General features: G+C 42.9%; 1 protein-coding gene across 1 annotated transcript in view; it reads left to right on the top strand.

Annotated features, from left to right (window-relative positions):
• Window positions 1-19,455, top strand: part of TRIM67 (tripartite motif containing 67) — a 42,388-nt gene that overhangs the window by 16,693 nt on the left and 6,240 nt on the right. The window contains exons 8-11 of the mRNA XM_014307911.2: window positions 7,009-7,154; window positions 9,991-10,129; window positions 11,089-11,392; window positions 18,571-18,733. Of these exons, the coding sequence (XP_014163386.1) occupies window positions 7,009-7,154; window positions 9,991-10,129; window positions 11,089-11,392; window positions 18,571-18,733 (752 nt within the window). The remainder of the gene's footprint in view (window positions 1-7,008; window positions 7,155-9,990; window positions 10,130-11,088; window positions 11,393-18,570; window positions 18,734-19,455) is intronic.

Genomic DNA, 19,455 nt, shown 5'->3' on the forward strand with positions numbered 1-19,455 from the left:
GGACTGTGCTGCAAAAATTGCCCATCTTAATTAAAAAAATCACGAGGAAGAGATTCACAATGGGGAAAGTACCTCCATGGCTGTACCACACAAGGGGAAAATACCTCCATGGCTGTACCATTCCATGGTTCCAGGTATCTGGATAATTCTGATGAACAAGCTAGAGGGAAATGAGTTTAAAAAATGTATCTAAACTAAGAAGCTGATGAACAGGATGTATCACTGACATTGAAAAAAAGAAAATTAACATAATAAGCTTATAATGGGGTTAGTTTATATGAATCAGGCTGAGAATGCATCAGAGTTAGACAGATCCATAGAACAGTTGGGTTTGAAAGCCATTGTGGTCCCTGGGAATGATGTCATTAGCTTCTCTCAGTGGTGATTCAAGCCTTAATTATACACATGGGTGACAGGATAGAGTCTGCCAGAAGTCAGTGAATGAGTTAAGGATATGGTGTAGTGATGTCAGATGTGCTTTTTTTTTTGTTTTGAGCAAGCATAAAGAACTTTGTTCCACTTATGTGTTCTCTCTGGGCCTAATTCTGCATCTAAGACACCCAAGGTGAAGTAATTAGGGTGGATAATTTGGCAGATATGTGGAGAAACAATGTACAAACTGTTAAAGACCAGAGTCTGCTCGCCAAGGATGCTTTGCATCTTGGCATAAACAGGCTGTGTTAAAGTTATTCAATAAGCATCTGTGAACTGCTCCTTTGAAATGTTGTCAGACAGGTAAGTGGAGTCAAGAGAGCAGGAATATCACTGATGAAACTCCTCTGAATGCTGTCTGCACTTGTGTTTTTAAAATCAGTTTATATTTAATGCTAGCCATATTTATTGTGAAATATATTTAATACTAATCTCCCACCACTTTCCTTTACAAACATAGGAAAGATTAGCTAAACTAGTCACATCGATTGCTAATTAACCACAGGTTACCTGAGGTGAGAGCAGCTTTGGTATTTGGCTTGTGGACATTCACCTGGCTTTAAGCTTGAAGACTTACAAAACTTTAATTGAGCCAGATTCACTTGTGCTTTTTGAATTAAAGTGCTATCTGCTACTCTCTCATTTATCATAAGATGGCAGGGAAGCTCTGGTACTGAGTTAGACACAATCTGAGGGGCAGAGAAGAAGAGAGGACTTTTGCAGCCCAAACTGGTGCAGGGCTTCCAAACATCCCTTGGCTTTTCCCCCCAGAGGCAGGGTTAGCCCTCAGGAAGGGCTTTTTCTTCAACTATCTTGGTCCTGACCAGGGATTATCTGTTGATGTCCCCTCAGGATGTTCAGCACACCAGTGTGACCATGCACACACCATGCAAAGAATAGTGGAAGGGGTGTTAACCTGGCCAGCATTCCTTAAGGTGCATAAGGGAGGGCATTACTCCCCTTCACACCTTTGTGTGCCCAAGCAGAGCAAGCCACTGACCAGTTCCAAGCTAGCATTCCTAGGTATTTGGGATTGTTTAGTATATAGATGTGTATTTATCTTTCTTCATTTATCAAGTCTATTTCCATTTGAACTTCTCAGTCTGACACTTGGCCTTTTTTTTTTTCTGAAATTTTACTTCTCTGACCTCAAGCAACTCTGCATTATTTTAGAATCATAAAATTATCTGGATTGGAAGGGAACCTTAAGGATCATCTAGTCTCAACCCCCTGTCATGGGAAGGGTCACCTTTTGCTAGGTCAGGTTTCTCAGAGACCCATCCTGCCTGGCCCTGAGCACTTCCAGGAAAGGGACATCCATGGCTTCCCTGAGCACCCTCTTCCAGTGCCTCACAACCCTCACAGTAAAGACTTTTCTCCTAATATCTAATCTAACCCTCTGTCTTTCAGTTTGAAGCCATCCTCCCTTGTCCTGTCACTACACGCTCTTGTAAAAACTCCCTCTCCAGCTCTCTAGTAGGCCTCCTTAAGGTGCTGGAAGGCCACAATATGGTCTCTCTGGAGTCTTCTTCAGGCTGAGCAGCCCCAGCTCTCTCAGCTTGTCTTCACTGGAGCTCCAGCCCTCTGATCACCTTCTGGACCTACTCCAACAGTTCCGTGTCCTCCCTATGCTGGGGGCCCTGGAGGTGGACGCAGTACATGGAGCCATTGACCATAACTCAGTGCAGCCATCCAGCCAATTCCTTATCAGCTGAGAGGTCCATCCATAAAAATTCTTGTCTCTCCATCTTAGAGACAGGGATGTCATGTGGGACAGTGTCAAATGCTTTGCACAAGTCCAAGTAGGTGACACCAGATCATCTTCCCTCATCTGCCACTGCTGTTATTCTGTCATAGAAGGCCACCAAATTTTCTAGGCATGATTTGGCCTTCTTCAGATGCACAATTTGCATTTTCTTATGCAAAATGGTCTTGCATCTAGAAATACAGCTATCACAGAGTAATCAACTCAGCATTTCAGGACCAAGCACCCAAACTGATTGGGAACATCCCTTTGCAGACTGTAAGGAGAAGCTGCAGTTGCATGGTGATGTTTTGCTATTTATCACTATGAGCACTGGAACAGATTGCCCAGAGAGGTTGTGGCATCTCCCTCACTGGAGATATTTAAGAACTGTAGGGACACAGTCCTGTGCCATGTGCTCTAGGATGTCCCTGCTTGAGCAAGGAGGTTGGACCAGATGAGCCCCTGTGGTCCCTTCCAAGCTGACCTGTTCTGTGATTCTGTGACTTCCATATTTCTGAGCATCCGCTTTCACAAAGAAAGAATGTGTATGTCTCTTCACATCTGCTCCTCTTTCTTCAATCTTACCTACGCCAGCACACCACCAGGTCATCAATCTTTGCCAAATGTTGGTGTTGAGGTGTTATTAAGTCGTTTTACTGGTTGATCTGACAAGAGCAGATGCTTTAAAGATGTCAGTGATCTGTAAAGGAAGTTTTGGGGAGATCTAGGAGAACAGGGCAAGCATGGCTTTTCCAACTGTAAGTTGTTTTTTTTTCCAGAAGCTTTGCAATGTAATATCTGTATTATTGTTATCAGTGCCTAGTACATGACTGAGTTTCTTTTTTTTTTTCAAACTCTGGCCTCATTCAACCTCATTGAGCTTGTATGGGTCATTTAGAGTGAAAGCATGCTTGTAAGTAAACATTGATTCACTGTGGTAGACAAAGAATGAAAATGAGAACAAATCACATTGCATTTGCTTTGATGACATGTTCATTTACATTACTGATGCATTCTCTATAGGCACAGATCTAAAGCTCATCTAAAAAATAAAGATCATAGGGTTCTTTTTCTTTTTTGCAGAAAGAAGAAGCAATCTGAGAACAAATTACATGTGCAGAGATGTGATAGGTGCAGAAGTAATGCTTAGGCAGTCATGTTGATCAAAGGGTCTCACTGAGTCCCACACTCCCTGGGCCAGCTGACCGCAGAGACACACAGCTCTAGTAGTTGCTGGCATTTTGAGCTTTCTCAGATAATTTTCTCTGTCCATGTTTTCTTCTCTCTGTTGCTTTTACAGAGTGCCTTGTCACAAAATCCCTGTCCTCTGATGCCTGGCTTAATGTGTACCTTATATATTCTCAGTTAGAGCTATTGGCACAGGCAAATGCACTTTCTGGATCTGCTTTGTTCACACAGCTGTAACTGGCATGCAGTGTTCATTAGTTGAAAACCAGTACTAGATACAAAAGAGGAAAATATGTAGCTACTCTACTTTTCTGTACCACCTCTGAACATTCATTCATATACTTCTTCTCCTTATCCTGACTCCTTCCCTCTTCTGCAAACCATGAACATTCCCCAGACATGTCTGCCACAAATCTTCTCTGCTTCTGCAGGTATGAATTGTACTGCCCTGATTATGAAAGGACAGCTGTTTCATCTTAAGCTTTACCTCTGGTTCTTTCTGCTCTATGTCATGGACTCAGCTCCTTGTGGTCTCTCCTTCTCTCCTAACGCTGTTTGTAAGGCACTTGCTACAGCAGTGACTCAAGCTATTCCAGAGCTGTACTGCAGTTTTGGAGTAAGTCAAAGTTTTCCTGTTTCTGGGGGGTCCCATTCTTTAAAAACTAGTCTGGGAAGGTGGATGACATCGTTGCGCCACTTTCTTGTCAAGAGAATAAAGGACAACATCTTAGAGCAGCCCTGCTGTACCCTGTGAGAGGACTACCCTGATCAGCCATGAGATGCATTGAGCAATGTGTTTTGGGAACTGCTCTGTTGACAAGAGACGTTAGTCAGTGTCACACTTCTTATCAAAGAGTGACCTGCATGAAGCACTTTTAAAATAGCAGGACATCATTCAGACTCATTAATAGGTCCCGCTGTGCCAATGCAGTATCATTTCTCCCTTTATATTTTTAATATTTTCCTTCCAAAAAATCTCTTGAGAACTTTAAATTGGTCAAGAAGTGGGACAGAACTGCAATTTAACATCTGAATCTTTTTTTTTCTGGCACTTAGCCTATATTTATCTCTCCTTAGTCCTATTCCACTGCGTGTTGCTGTGAAGTATATACCCGATTATTCAACTCACTTTGCACTTTCCTATGGTTTTTACAAGTGCTCATCTTTTCTCCTCCCATAGGGAATTTGAGATCAAGGCAAATGTCTGCCCATCCACATCCAGTGGAGGAAGAAGGAGGTCAGGCACAGAGAGCATCATGCAGCAAAGCTTGGCAGGAGCTTCTTGCCCCTCCTTTAGGAGAGTTATGCAGTTCAGGCTGGATCAAAGAGAGCCGGAAGCTGATATGGATTGTCCACAAAGCCTTGAATATCCAGCAACATATTAAAGAAGCCAAGGCACTTCCCCATAATATGTGAGACTCTCACACATTGGGCCAAAATTCACCCTTCCCCTGGGAAGTGGGAGCAACAACTCTCTACTGGATGAAAACGTATTTTATTCCTAGACAGCATTCCTGTTTACATAGTTAAAGGGGAATTGTAAAACACATACCCTCCTCCAAAAATTCTGCTCTTTTTTTCAGCATTGTGCATTACATGAACAGTTCCTGAAAGCCTCCTATCAGTGTTCCTAGGAGTAATGAGGTTTTTTTCAGAGGTTGAAAAGGTTAGTGGTTATTCAGAGGTGAAGGGACATTGTCTATTTTGCATTTTATAAACTTCAGGAATTGGGTTTTCATCCAGTCTTGCCAGGAGGAGTCTCAGAAATGGGGAGGACCAGAAAATGCCTCCTGAGAGGGCTAACCAGCTAGCAAAAGCGGCAGGAGTGTGGATGGCTGGTAGAGCCCTGTCTTCTCCCAGGCTCATCAGCCACCAGGAATACATAGGTTAACAAACACAGACAAAACTCTAAACTTAAAATGGTTCACCTAAGAAATCCCATTACCTCTGAGTTCCTCATTTTCAGGTTTTTGACTCTGGTCCCATTTCTGCAACTTCTCCAGACAGAGTGTCTCCTAGAGAAAACTGAACTTTCCATGTGAGAAAACAAGCAGGTTTTTATTTATGACACCCTCTGAATCATCCTTAAATATCAAGGAATAGGAACAAGGCTTCCTTTTCAGAGAAAAACCTTCAAGAGCTAATTTATAAAGCTCTTTTGTTTCATTCTTCTGGGCTACCAACCATCTGCGTTCACTGTGGTGATGGATAATGCCAGCGGAAAGCCGGGGTAGCTTCTGTGCTGTTTATCACAAGTGTGATGTTGACTTTCGAGTCACTTCCAAAGTGGGGGTGAAGCCTCAGCCCTGTCACACAGTAGCATCCATTTTCCCACAGTCTGCTTGGTACACAGAACATGAACAGTCCTCTTTTATCCAGAAACATAAAATAGGACGAAAGGAACAGCTCAAGGGCTTAGCTCTCACGCAGACAGAAGGAGGAAAATAAACTAGAGGGTCAAAGCAGAGTAGATAAAAGAAGAGCAAACCAATATTATTAAGCCAATGAATTCTAGAGCACTCAGTTTCTTCTAAGACACGATTGAGCTCAGCAGAAATGATATTGAGATATTGAATGGTACAATTTAGCCTTGGGCAGAAGACCAGGCAGGCTTTGTGCATCACTTGCATCCTAACTTAACCTGTATGTTTTCAGCAGTGCATAAGATGCATGCCAGCTCTATCTAGAAGACTAAATTTTCACTTTATAATTGCCAGCAAAGAGGGAACAGTGAGAGTTTAGTTTTGTTTAGGAGAGGTTGGATAGAGGTCTCTTTCCCACAGAGACACAGCTGAATATTTTACTCTGTTTCTTTTTATTTTTAAGATGCTGGTCTGGCAAACAGTCTCTTGGTGTTTCTTCTGAGCAAGTCACTGAAAAGGCATGTTGGTAGAAAAATTTGCATTTGTAATTTCCATGAGGAGTCTCCTGTCATGCAGAAGTTGGTTTTGCTACCTGAATCATGGGATTTAGATAAAGTTTGCAAACAGAACAATTTGCTTCAACAGTCTGTTTAAGTGTGGTTGCCATAAAGATAACACATCCAAGGAGTTTTTGATGAAAAACTAGGGGGAGAGGGAGGGGTGGTAAATTAGATTTTTAACCCCCTATCCCCCACAACTGTAGTGAAGAATTGTTTTCCTGCTGTTGGTGGAGTTCAGGCTGTCTCTCAGCTGTGCTGGGAGGAGTGGCTGCTCTGCTTGCTAACAACGCAATTCTTTGTTAATGCACTGGGTTCCCTGGCAGCATTGCCTCTGCCACTCTATGGCCTGAGACACCCCCTGCCCCTCCTTTTGGGGACAGTGGGTGCTCTGGTGTGAAAAAGAATTCTTCCAGACAGTGACTCCTGGGAAGGAAGCCACACATGGATTCCCTAGACTCTAGTTCTTATGAGACACGACAATCAAGTCCAGATATGTTTCTGTCTACATATTTCAGTGAAATGATTTGTCTAACTGGGTAACAGCATTTTGTTATGCAATTTTACTGCCTTTTGTTTCAAGGAAGAGAATGGACTCTCTTCCTAACAAACACTGGCTCCCCTGCAAGGGGAAAGAGGTGAGCAGTTGCCATAGTGCTCACAGCACAGACTAAAGGGGTAGGGCAGAGTTACACTAACCTGTACCCAGTTCCTGTTTCAGTGCCACCCGTCCCATTACTGCAGCTGGAGAAGTGTTGCACCAGGAACAACAGTGTGACATTGGCCTGGAGGATGCCACCTTTGAGCCACAACCCTGTGGAGGGTTATATCTTGGAACTTGATGATGGAGATGGTGGCCAATTCCGAGTGAGAATTTCATTCAGCATTTATTTGTGTTTCTTTGTATGTGAGTTTCCTCCAGATGCGGATTTGTTTCTGTCTGAGGGTGGGGAGAGGGGTAGGGAAGATTGGGTTGTCAAAACACCCCTAATTCCATTGTGCTGGTGGAGAAAGCAGTGCAGATGCTGCTTAATAGAAGGACCACTGGCCTAGGTAGGAAGTTTGTTTGAGGTTATTCTCAGGGTTCTTGGAAAGAGGGCCTTGAGGTATGCTCAGTGTGTTCCAGGGCAGAAAATCCCGTATGAGCCTGCTGAATATGAGAAGCTGGAAGTGGTTCACTGTACAAACCAGAAATTTCTTTGAAACCCCTACTCTCATCTGTCCATTGCACTCTGTTTCAACAACGGACATTCTTGGTCCAGAAATGCAACTCAGTCTTTCCTGATTTTCTGAGTAAAAATATGATCCTGCATAAAAATACAGGGTTTCTAAACCTTTCCCCTGGGAGTGGATGAGACCAGGCTGGTGGAAACTTTTTCCAGTGTCACGCTGTGATGGAATTGATGAATATGGAAAAGCTTCCCAAGTGCTGTCCTTCGAGATCCTCTGGGTGATGCCACAACGTGATGCTCCTGGCTGCAGGTGCAGGGTGCTTATGGGCTCCCATACTTTTTCAACACATCCTGATGAGCAAACTAGAGAAGCAATTCAATCAGCTTTCTTCTAGCCATGTCCTCCTAGAAGCTGTGGCCCTTCTGCCTCAGGCAGGCTTCATGGTCCTGTTGCTCAGGACCAGGCTGGCCCAGTGCTTCCCTAGAGGCTGGTGCCTCGAAAGCATCTGGACATCATTGTGGAGCACAGCTGCTCTCTTCACAAACAGGGAATTTTGCCAAAAACATGTGATGGCATTTCTTTGGGAGCTGCAAACTGGTTTCTCCCAGGAAACCTAAAGATTTCTCAAGCTGAAAATGTCCTGGCATGGATCCACCTAAGGAACTGCCAAACCACTACACCCATAGCCAGCAAAGGTGCCTCATTTGGACACTCCTCATTAGAAGGGGCAGCAATATTGGCAGGGCATTTTGAAGAGGGCATTGTGATTTTTGGAAGGTCTCATCAGTTCCTTTGTCCAAGTAACATTTCACAAGGATTTGAAGAGCCTGGCTTCCACTACTGAAAGTGTGAAAAGGTATTTTTGTGAATGGCTGCTGAGAGCTGCCAATATAGTCAATGTTAGTAGGTAAGAGGGTTATCAGTGTGTGATGAATGAAGAGTTAGAAGAAGGTGTTAGAATTCCAGTATCTTTTATCCAGTTTATCCAGGTTAAACCTTTTAAAGTGGTATTCATGTCTTGTGAATAACAAGATTCCAGGCTGGTGTGTATCCAAGCTCATTTGTGTGGGTGAGTTTTGGTACTGCCAAAGGTTTTAGGACTGCCAGCAGTGCCATGTTAAGGTTTTGGATTGAAAAAGATACAAAACTATCTCAATCCTTAAAATTATAAGGTGGTAACTTCTAAGGGGAATGGTCTGGTTGCTGTGGTAGAAGCATCCTCGGTTTTACCTGTTAAAATACAAAAGGCAGGCTTCTCAGCACTGCCATCTCAATAAGGGTTTGCTGACCTTTTAAATGGAGAATTCTATATCTGACAGCAAAGATGTTGACTGCAATTTATCAGTATTTGATGGGTGGATTTAAAGAACATCTTTGTAGAAGCAGAGGGCATCAACCTGCATAAACTGAAGCAGTGAACAGTGGTAAACATGAAGTGGATTAGAAAATATGAGAGTTGTTCAACAAATGCAAAATTTTTTCACAATCAGCATATCTTATGACATGGAGGTAAATTAAGTTATTCTATTAAAACTCTTCTTTGTCTCCATGAATGATCACCAGCTAACTCAGGACCCAAGAGATTTTGTTGTTTGTAGCAGCCACCATAGTAGCAAAGAGGACAAACACATGTACTGCTGCAAACTTAATTAATGCCTTTCTTACTCATCACATCTTTTGGGTTTATGTGAAAGAGCCTTAACCATCAGAACTATTCCTAGGCATTGCTAAAGTCTTGACTGATCTGGGATCTGAGTGGTTTGCTTAGTGACATGTTTGGTGCCTTTGCTACCATAAACCTACAGATTTCACAGAATCAGAGAAATCAGAGGTGGAAAGGAATTATCTTTCTACCTGCTGCCAAGACAGGATTTTCTAGGCTTCTTTCACTTCATTGTAGCCTGCATAATCTGATTCTCTCCATTGGTCTGCCTAGATGTTCCTCCCTCTGAAATATTTCACATTACAGAAGTACTTGCTGTGTGATAAATATTTGAAGATCTTTTTGATATCTCTGTTGTCTAGATACTGTTTCATCATGTGGTGCATGTAATCCTAATTTTTAGGAGCTAATTTTCTTCTGGATCTGTGTTTTCAGGTTTCAAAATTATATTTTAACCTAGGCATGAGAAAACCTTTCCAACAGAACAAAACTGCTCTTGGTTTTTTTTATTCTTACATGCCCCCTTTTTTTGTCTTACATAAAATAGCGGCCACAGTGTGTCAGATACTGGGACTACTCTCCAAAATAGTGGTTTGGAGTAGATATTTAGGATAAGAGGAGCATGAAGATTTTTTTTGTGTTGCCCTTTATTGCTTTACCCTTCCAGCTTCATCTTCACCTTAGTTTGTCCAGTGCTGACCATCCTCGATGTCTCCCATGCTGTGGCTTTTTGTATTATACCAGCATAACTCATTCATCCTGGGAAGCAAAGAGAAGCTGCTCACTTTTGCTTATATTTAGAAGTCTTAACTATGTTAAACTATGTCCCTCATTCTCTCTCTTTCTCATATTTTTTGGAATGTTTAGGAGGTATATGTTGGCAAGGAGACCCTCTGCACCATCGACGGCCTTCATTTCAACAGCACTTACAATGCCAGGGTCAAAGCTTTCAACTCCTCGGGCGTTGGTCCTTACAGCAAGACGGTCATTTTACAGACGTCGGATGGTGAGCTGGGCCTTTGCCACTCTCTAAATGAAAAGCTGCCGGTCTCAGTGGCAGGACACTTTCATCCCTTTACACCCATTAATGTATTTTACACCTAATGGCATTTTCCATTATCAGTAACACTTAAGGCTTCAAGTTGTGTGATTTTAGTTGTCTGTAAAAGTCTAGGATCTAACTAAGAGACTTTCTTTACCATAGAGAAACAGTTATGCAACTCATGGGATATTTTTTGTTCCACTGTCTCCCTTTCTACATACATCTTTGGGATTTGCCTTTTCCTTCACTACTGCTTCAATTTCCCTGCAAGGTTTGATAATACAGAGATGGGAACTCATGCTTGTTCCTCTGTAATTATACTTGACATCCGTACGGACAATACCGGAAGTTCATCTTCATTAATGATTTTGTAATGAATTGAGAAGTGCATGCTATTATCGCTTCCACTTTTATGCTGTGTTGCCAAAATAGGCCAGTATAAAATATTTATACTTTAAGAGCTTTTGGGGCCTTTTTTCTCCTTTTTTTAAAAAAACCCTTCACTTTGATAAACTAGTGAAGTCAATCCTAACCAGCATGGACGCAGCTAATCTCCATTTCCATTGGAGGCGATCCTGAACCAATTCACTGACATGAGCAGTTTCCATGTCATGCCTTTGTCTCCTCAGTGACTCTCTTGTTACTTTGTGTGGACAGGATGTCACTACACCTAGCAGCTAAATTTCGGAGGAGCAAGCACAAATCATATAAAGCACTTTTGAGCTGAAGAACAGCAGGGTACCAGCTCCGATTCATCTTGTGTAGCTGCCTACAGTAACAAGGAAAGATGGTCTTTATTGCCTCAGAGTACAGTGGGGTCTTTACAAAGGCAGAATTTTATTCTTCTTACTTGAGTTAAGCAGACAACACTGGGACACAGCCCCTCCTGATCTTATCCTGGCTTTCCTTTTCCCGTTCCACAGTGGCGTGGTTCACCTTTGACCCCTCCTCAGCTCACAGAGACATAGTGCTGTCCAATGACAACCAGACTGCCACCTGCAACAGCTACGATGACCGGGTGGTTCTGGGCACCGCCGCCTTCTCCAAGGGCGTGCATTACTGGGAGCTGCACGTGGACCGCTACGACAACCACCCGGACCCGGCCTTCGGCATCGCCAGGATTAACGTGGTCAAGGACATGATGCTGGGCAAGGATGACAAGGCGTGGGCCATGTATGTGGACAACAACCGCAGCTGGTTCATGCACTGCAATTCCCACACCAACCGGTGAGTGCTGCCTGGGGCTTTTCTCCTCACAGACATTTCTTCTGCTCTGCATTGTGGTGATGTTAGCAGGGGTCCCAGGATGAGGGAAGAGATGAGAATCTTGACTCCATGTTTCAGAAGGCTGATTTATTATTTTATGATATATATTATATTAAAAGAAAATGATATATTAAAACTACACTAAAAGAATAGAGGAAAGGATTTCATCAGAAGGCTAGCAAGGAAGGGAAAAGAATTATAATAAAATCTTGTGACTGACCAGAGAGTCCGAGACAGCTGGACTGTGATTGGCCATTAATTAAAAACAACCACATGAGACCAATCAAAGATGCACCTGTTGCATTCCACAGCAGCAGATAATTATTGTTTACATTTCATTTCTGAGGCCTCTCAGCTTCTCAGGAGAAAAGATCCTAACGAAAGGACTTTTCATAAAATATGTCCGTGACACTGCATGCAGATGTCTCAGCAAGCCATCTAGTCCAGCTTCCAGCTAAATGTACTCATTTTCTTCCTTCTTAAAAATCACTAGTGACAGTGATTGCACCTTAACAGTCTGTGTTGTGTTTGTTATCCTCACAGTTATCAGTTTTTGCCTGAGATTTTGCCTAAATGCCTCCTGCTGGGATTTAAACCCATTATTGTGTGTCCCACCCACATCAGCAGACGGGCACAGCACAATGGATTGCAGGACTTCTCTCATTGCTGGGGAGAGAAAGGTGGTTGATCCTCTTCATTAGGAGAAATCTTGGCTGCAGATTGTACAAGAATTAGGCTGCAGGTGTTTGTTTCCAGTTCTGACAGCTATTAAGGGTTTTGCTGTAGGTCACACTGAGCAGATCTGGATACAAGGGACTGTTTGGCAGTGAGGGCTGAGTGACAGCTTTCATTGTACTGAAGGGCTTTGAAAAGCACCTCAACTAGTACAACCAACTTAGACAGAGGAGGATTTCAGGATGCCCCCGAGCCACTGTTACCAAGCCTCTCTCCCACCACTCAGAGGCTCTGTGTTGTCAATGCAACTGAGCAGAGAGACATGTTCTAACTGCAGGTACCTCAGGGATGGATCACACAGAGAGAACAACTGTCAGCACAGATCCTCTGTTGTGCTGACACGGTTGCATGACTTTCAGTGCTCAGGATAGTTACTTCTGCCTAGTGCTGGCTTCTGTTTCATTGAAGTGATGCCAGACTGTGCAGGGGACACATGGTTAACTTTGCTTGAAGGTATCAGAGCAGAACTGCACTGCTCTCTTTCTGTGTCCCATGAATGGGTCAGCCTTAGCTGAAGGTCAGCTGGATACTGAGACCCTTGAGAAGATCTCCTCTGAAAAGGATCTGAAGTCCCTTGCTTATTTTGGAAAACGGTGTATTCGTATACCTGTTCTATCACAATGGGAGATTGATGTATAAGTGACTGACTAAGGATATGTTGCAGGTCTGTGGCAGAGCTGAAATCAACTTCTGTTTAGTTTTCTACGGACTGTCCCACCAGACTCTCACTGTCTCAGGTGTTTTTTCTGTTATACCAAACAATTAAAACAAAGTTTTACAGTGATCTTTAAAACACTGAAATGCAGGTGTCTCCTTGAAGCGATAAGATTGTGTCAACATGCACTGTGTCCTAAGGTTGACTGTAATGTCTCCCACTGAATTGTCATTTCTACTCTACAGCATACCTGTACTTTAAGTAAGTACATTGCTGGGAATTTTTGTTTGAAACATGGTTTGATTTTGCAGTTCATTACAGACAGGTGGAAGGACCTTGTAGCTGAAGTCACTTGAATTGTTCTCCATGGGTCCAAAAATCTTAGATCCTGTTCTAAGACAGTATAGAGTAAAATAACATCAGTATAATAAATATACCAAAAAGTTCTCTGTCCCTTTAACATCTTGATTCGATTCAGGGCGGAAGTAATGTTAAGCTGTATTAATTTTAATGCTCTGTGGAACAGCTTATGTTTTCTGGAAAAAAGCTGGCAACCATTCTGTGCACCACTGTCCCAGAAACCTATTTTATGGATTTGGTCCTCGGCATGCTCCTCCCGGCAAGCAACACAAAAGCTAAGCAAAAGCTTTTTTCTGGGAAACACAAGCAATGGAAACATTTAGGATTTCCAATCATCCTGCTTAATCAAGAGAACAAAGTGCTTTCTGTTGATGATAGTTTCCCAGTTTTTACCTGATAAAACACAAAGGCATGTGCAAGGCATGGATAGACCCATGGAATATCTGTTCAAGGGAAGTACACTCGCAAAGGGCAGGCAGTCTTATGAAATCACATGCGCTTCAATGAAATTGGGTCTAGGCATTATATTTTTAACTGTGACAGTCAACTAGGTCAGTTTTTTAACTCATTAGCTGTAATAGTCTTGTGGAAACAGTTATTGCTGCCTATTTGTTTTTCCCCACTGGACACGAGTTCATGACAGCACAGGATCACAATCCAAAGCAAATTCATTGTCAACTTTTAGCCTCTGGGATATTGTTATGATGAAAGTTACACCTTAGTAATAGTTTCTTGTTTCCTAATCTTCATGAGAATAAATCAGGATAATAAATAAGTGACTAGTTTCAAGGATAACTTCAGATAGAGCTTAAAAGACTAATTTGTGTGACCTCTCACATTTTATGTTCCTTTCACTCACAGCATGCAAAATTGGATCTAGTATGACTTCTGTAATGCTGGAAGGGGCATGAACAGGAGATTCTAATGCGTCCAGAAACAGAGGGGTCCTTTTGAGAACAGGCTGAGAACACTGGTTGAGAAAATACTTTAGGGCAGAGATAATAGGTTTCAGAAGCACATTTAAGTGTTGTTGTTCCCAGAAATTTGAGCCTGGGAAAATCATGGAACAGATCATTCCAGAAGCTATGCTAAGGCACATGGAGGACAGGGAGGTAATTGAAGACAGTGAGCAAGGGCAAGTCCCGCCTTAGCAACGTTGTGGCTTTCTATGGTGGAATGACTACAGCAGTGGCCAAGGGAAGAGCTATGGGCAACATCCATGCACTTCTCTAAGATCCTTGATATGATCCCCCACAAAATCCTTCTCTCCAACTTGGAGACACATGGATTTGATGGATGTCTGATGGATAAGGAATTGGTTGGATAGTCACATCCAGAGGGTAGTGGTCAGCAGCTAGATGTTCAGATGGAGGCTGGTGACAAGTCAGGCGTTCATACTGGGGCCAGTTCTATTTATTGTCTTCATCAATGTCATAGAGAGTGGGATCAAGTGCACCCTCAGCAAGGTCACAGATGACACCAAGCTGAGTGGTGTGGTTGACACACCTGAGGGACAAGATGCCACCCAGATGGACCTGGACAAGTTCAAGAAGTGGGGCCATGGGAACCTCATGGGCTTCAACAAAGTAAAGTGCAGACCCTGCATGTGGGTCAGGGCAGGATGGAGGATGAAGGGATTGACAGCACCCCTGCCAAGAAGGGCTTGGGGATATTGGTGCCTGAGGGGCTGATCATGGTCTGTCAGTGTGCGCTTGCAGCCTAGGACAACTGTGTTCTGGGCAAAAATTGTCAGAGGGATGGAGCATCAATACTTTGAAGGAAGGCTGAGAGAGTGGGGATGCTCAGCCTGGAGAGGAGAAGCTCCAGGGAGACCTGACTGTGGTCTTTCAGTACTTAGAGGGGGTTTATAAGAAAGATGGGGACAGTCTTGTTAGCAGGGCTTGTTGTTCTAGGACAAGGGGAGATAGTTTTGAACTGAAAGAAGATAAATTCAGACTAACTATAAGGAAGACTTTTTTTACAATGAGGATGGCGAAACACTGGAACTGGTTGCTCAGAGAGGTTGCGGATGCCCCATCCCTAGAAACATTCAAGGTCAGATTGGGTGGGCTTCTGAGCAGCTCGACCTAATTGAAGATGTCCCTGCTCTTTGCAGTGGGGTTGAACTAGATGACCTTTAAAGGTCCTTTCCAATCCAAACTGTTCTGAGAGGTGCTGTATGCCCATTAACAAGAGGCACTGACATTCAATGCAATAGATCTGTTCCTTGCCAAAGTTCCCAAGAGCAGGACTACCAGGTGCTACAGGCAATGCTCCAGCCACTACATGTCTATGCAAAGAAGCAGATATAAATCTCCTTGAAATATTTTATACTGAAATATTTTATACTGTAAAATAACAGAAAGTTGAAATCTAGAGTATTTGCATTTTAGTCTTTAAAGTCCCTTGCAATCAGGAGAGTCTCTTCAGATATCTTAAGAGCAGGTTTTTTCATCACACAGAAATGCTACAACTGAATGAAAAATGCTATAATTGGCAATAGATATCATAAAGTTTTTAAGCTGCTGTAAAGCTAACACTTAAAGTATTGTAATGGAGAGTTGAATTAATTATTCAGTTTATTAAATTGTTCATAAAATGTTAATATTTATTTTTATATAATAGTGAAACTACTCTTAATTTCTCAATCCAGTTTATGCAATCATATTCTGCACATTGTCCAAGCTGTTACTGAAAGCATCTTGGAATAACAGCTTCTACTGCCACAGGCAACTGCATTTTTCATGGTAGCCAAATTCCCCTTTCTGTACTCTGACCTTCCAGGCTTCTGCACACCACTTCTGTACTCAGGACTTAGTGTTGCACACAGAAATCAAAATGTTCAAATGATTTACTTGAAAAAATGAAACAATGTTGCCTATCTCCAGAACTGGATTGTCCTTTAATAAATACTAAGTATTAATTAAGGGAGCATTGCAACAAAAACTTGTATTTTCCTTTTACATGAAAGGTTACTGGGGTTGTGTGGTATGTGTCATTAAGTAGCTTAAAAATGCATTACAGTAAAGGAGCAGGTTTTTTACAGGGTGCCACAGAAGTGTACCAGGAGGGAGCATCATCACTTTGAGTCTCTTGAGCTATTTGGCTTTTTTAACCACAACAAAAGCATTTATTAGAAAAATTATCATGTAATGCTGTCTAAATGGTGTACATAAGAGTGAGAAAATGTATTGCATAAGTTTCCTCATAAAACAGACTCCCCCAGCTCTCCTCCTAGAGAAAGGAACCAGGAAAATAGTCCAAAAGTGCTGAAGTCCTCAAAGTTCTGTTCCCAAGGAAGCATGGGATGCTGAGTAAGAGCAGCTGTTCAGCCCCAGCAGAAGTCCAGCCTCCCTTGTAGCAGTGTGGTGAAGAGCTCCTGCCTGCTTCTGTCCTCCCTAAATCCTGCCAGAGCCACTTTCTCACTGTGGGGAGATGATGGAGTAGGAATGGGGCAGTCTACCTGCTGAATTCCTGCAGAACTTGGGGAAGGAATAAAGGGAGAAGGTCCCCATCCTTCTGCTCTGCCCCCACACCTCTGTGGCTCTTGTAGGGGCCTCAGCTGGGTCCTGCCCTTGCCTGGCTGGAATCTACAGGCAGAATCTATCTCCTCTTCAGTGGGGCTGTCCCTGGAGGCTGCAAAGGGGTCACTCAATGTCACTGTGCAGCACACAGCTAATTAGCCCACGAGAAACAAATTAGCTTGTCATATAGGAAAGAACATCATAATCTCAAAAAAATGAAGTTGCTGTTTCTGTTTCCCTAAGAGAAACTATGTCATTTAAAAGGATGCAATAAAATCCATTTTAAGCAGGATCTAAAATGTGGTGTCCTACATGCAAAGCTGTTCCTAAACAGAGAAAAAAAAAGTAATCTACTTGTAAATAGCTCCAAATCATAGTACTGTTGCTTCCCACAATCTCATAGTGAGTTTTATGATTAAGGGCTTTTAATAAAAACAGTCTATATATTGAGATACTCATGGTAGGTAAGCATCTTAAGTTTTGATGGAAAACAATTTATTTTGTGGTTTTGAAGAAGAGCTCAGAGAGAAACCTATTAATGCTTATTAATGCTTATAGGACCAGACATCTGAGAACAATGAATTTTCACATCTAGAACCTCTCAGAGTCAATCCATGATTCTTAGCTATACTCTTATTGTTTGAAGAGCTTTAAATGGATAAGTCAGAGCAGTTTTCGGTAATCTGTCTTCAGATGAAGGGCCACGTGCCACATTGAGTCTAAAGGAAAACAGTTTGTGACACCTAGTGGACAAGAGGAAAATTTCTTACCCTGCGCTACATTCTTCCTAATCATATTCCAGTCCCCCCCTCCTTTTTAATTTTTTTATGTTTTGCCTACCTATTGTGATAAATTTTACAATAAAATACCATTAATCTTGTGAATGTTGTGTGCCTGAGGCGAGTGCATGGGACAAAAGACAGCTGCTTCCTTTCCTGCTGCAAATTATTTGAAATCTGATTTACCCTGGACAAATAGTGTCAGGCTGTAAATCCATTGCAGAGCCCCATGATATCAGCAGAATGGCAGTGCCTGTGGCCAATCTGCATATCTAGTGAGTATTTTTGCTCAGTGTCCTTTAAAGTAATACTGAGTTTGACTAACCCCCAAGTCAAAGTGCATTAATGTCAAATCGCTGAAGCGTGTAATGGCTGGCTGAGTGTGTCCTGGCAAGCTCTGACACTGCAGGAGCTCTCAGCAGCTGCTCCTGACACAAACAATTATCACTGGTATTAATAACTGGGCCTGCACACTCGAGACAGCTCCCATCCTGTAGCTGAGCACCTTGTCAATCAGAAGCTACACTTAGGCCTAAGCAGTCCCAACTTCCCTTCCCCCCCAAAAGCACTGTCTGTTGTACCTGTGCTCCTCCCTAGGCTCTGGGAATCTGGGTTCCCTTAGAGCATGTCAAAGTGAGTAGCTGAACTGGAAGTCTCTCTCTGGAGCTGTTAGCAGGCACATTGATTAGAAATGAACACCTAGCAAAACAGCTTCCTGCTTTTTCATTTCCTGCCATGCATCACTTCACTGTAACAGGGATACTCAGAGGTGATGTGTCTCCAGAACTCCACTGGCTCACCTCCCAGTTTGTCATTAGCTGTTAGCTCTGGACCCCATTTTCACCTCTTAAATTGCAGTTGCAGGAGAAGTGGATCTAATTTCTGTTTAGGATTCCTTCATTAAGCTCCCATGGATGTGCTATGTGTGCTTCAGATAAAGGTGTGGATCAATCATCACCAAATGCCTCAGGGATAATTATTTCCCTGCGCTGCTCCACGCTCCCTTGCTTAGTAAGGCTGGTTTGTCCTAGAGAGAGCAGCACAGTGTGCTCTGCCTTCACCAACAATGTGCCCTTTGTACCTTAGGACTGAAGGAGGAGTTTCTAAAGGTGCCACTGTTGGTGTGCTGCTGGATCTGAACAAGCACAACCTGACCTTTTACATCAATGGGCAGCAGCAGGGGCCTCCAGCATTTGAAAACATCGAGGGCGTCTTCATGCCTGCACTGAGCCTCAATCGAAACGTCCAGGTAAATCTGCAGTCCAGCCCCACCTACCCTTTCCAACTAAAGGGGCTGATACCACCATCTGTGAGTAGTCAGTACAGATAGGGGTTCTTTTCCTTCTCAGGCTTACATCTAGGCTGCTCACACTCTTTGGACCACATTTGACCTTCTGCCTTGCCTAACCAGTGTGAAGAGTAATGCTGTAAAACAAGTAAAAGTACCTGCATGTGCTAATTCCTGCTCTGATTTTCCTGTGATTCTCCACTTGGAAAGCAGTGTCTCTAAAATTCTCCCCTGCCAGTTTGACTAAAAACCATCTTAATTCCTCCTGGATATCATATTTGTGTGGAGATAATTAACATTGGCAAATGACTGAAGTATGAGCAGCATAGTGCTAAGGAGAGCAAAGGCAACATAGGTCAGAGAATTGGCACTACAGAGCATATCAATCAGCACATCATTCTTGTGCTCTGTGTACAAGAGGTTTTCCTCTTGGAGGAACTGTCTTTAAATATAACGCATTTTTACTTCAAGACCACTGCTTATGGCTAGAAACCAGGTGTGGTATGAGAGAGAACCTGTGGAAACACCCAGGAGCCAGAGGACTGAGGGAGATCAGCTTAGGTCAGGCAGGACCAGGACAGCCAGGGTGGAACACTCATCATGTCCATGGGCTCCACTGCGTGACCTCTGTCCTGAAGCACTTGGGGTCCCTCGTGCAGACATCCCATCAACCTTCTACCTAC

This window comes from Geospiza fortis, unplaced genomic scaffold (genome assembly GCF_000277835.1).
Source record: "Geospiza fortis unplaced genomic scaffold, GeoFor_1.0 scaffold381, whole genome shotgun sequence".
In the NCBI taxonomy this organism is placed as follows: Eukaryota; Metazoa; Chordata; class Aves; order Passeriformes; family Thraupidae; genus Geospiza; species Geospiza fortis.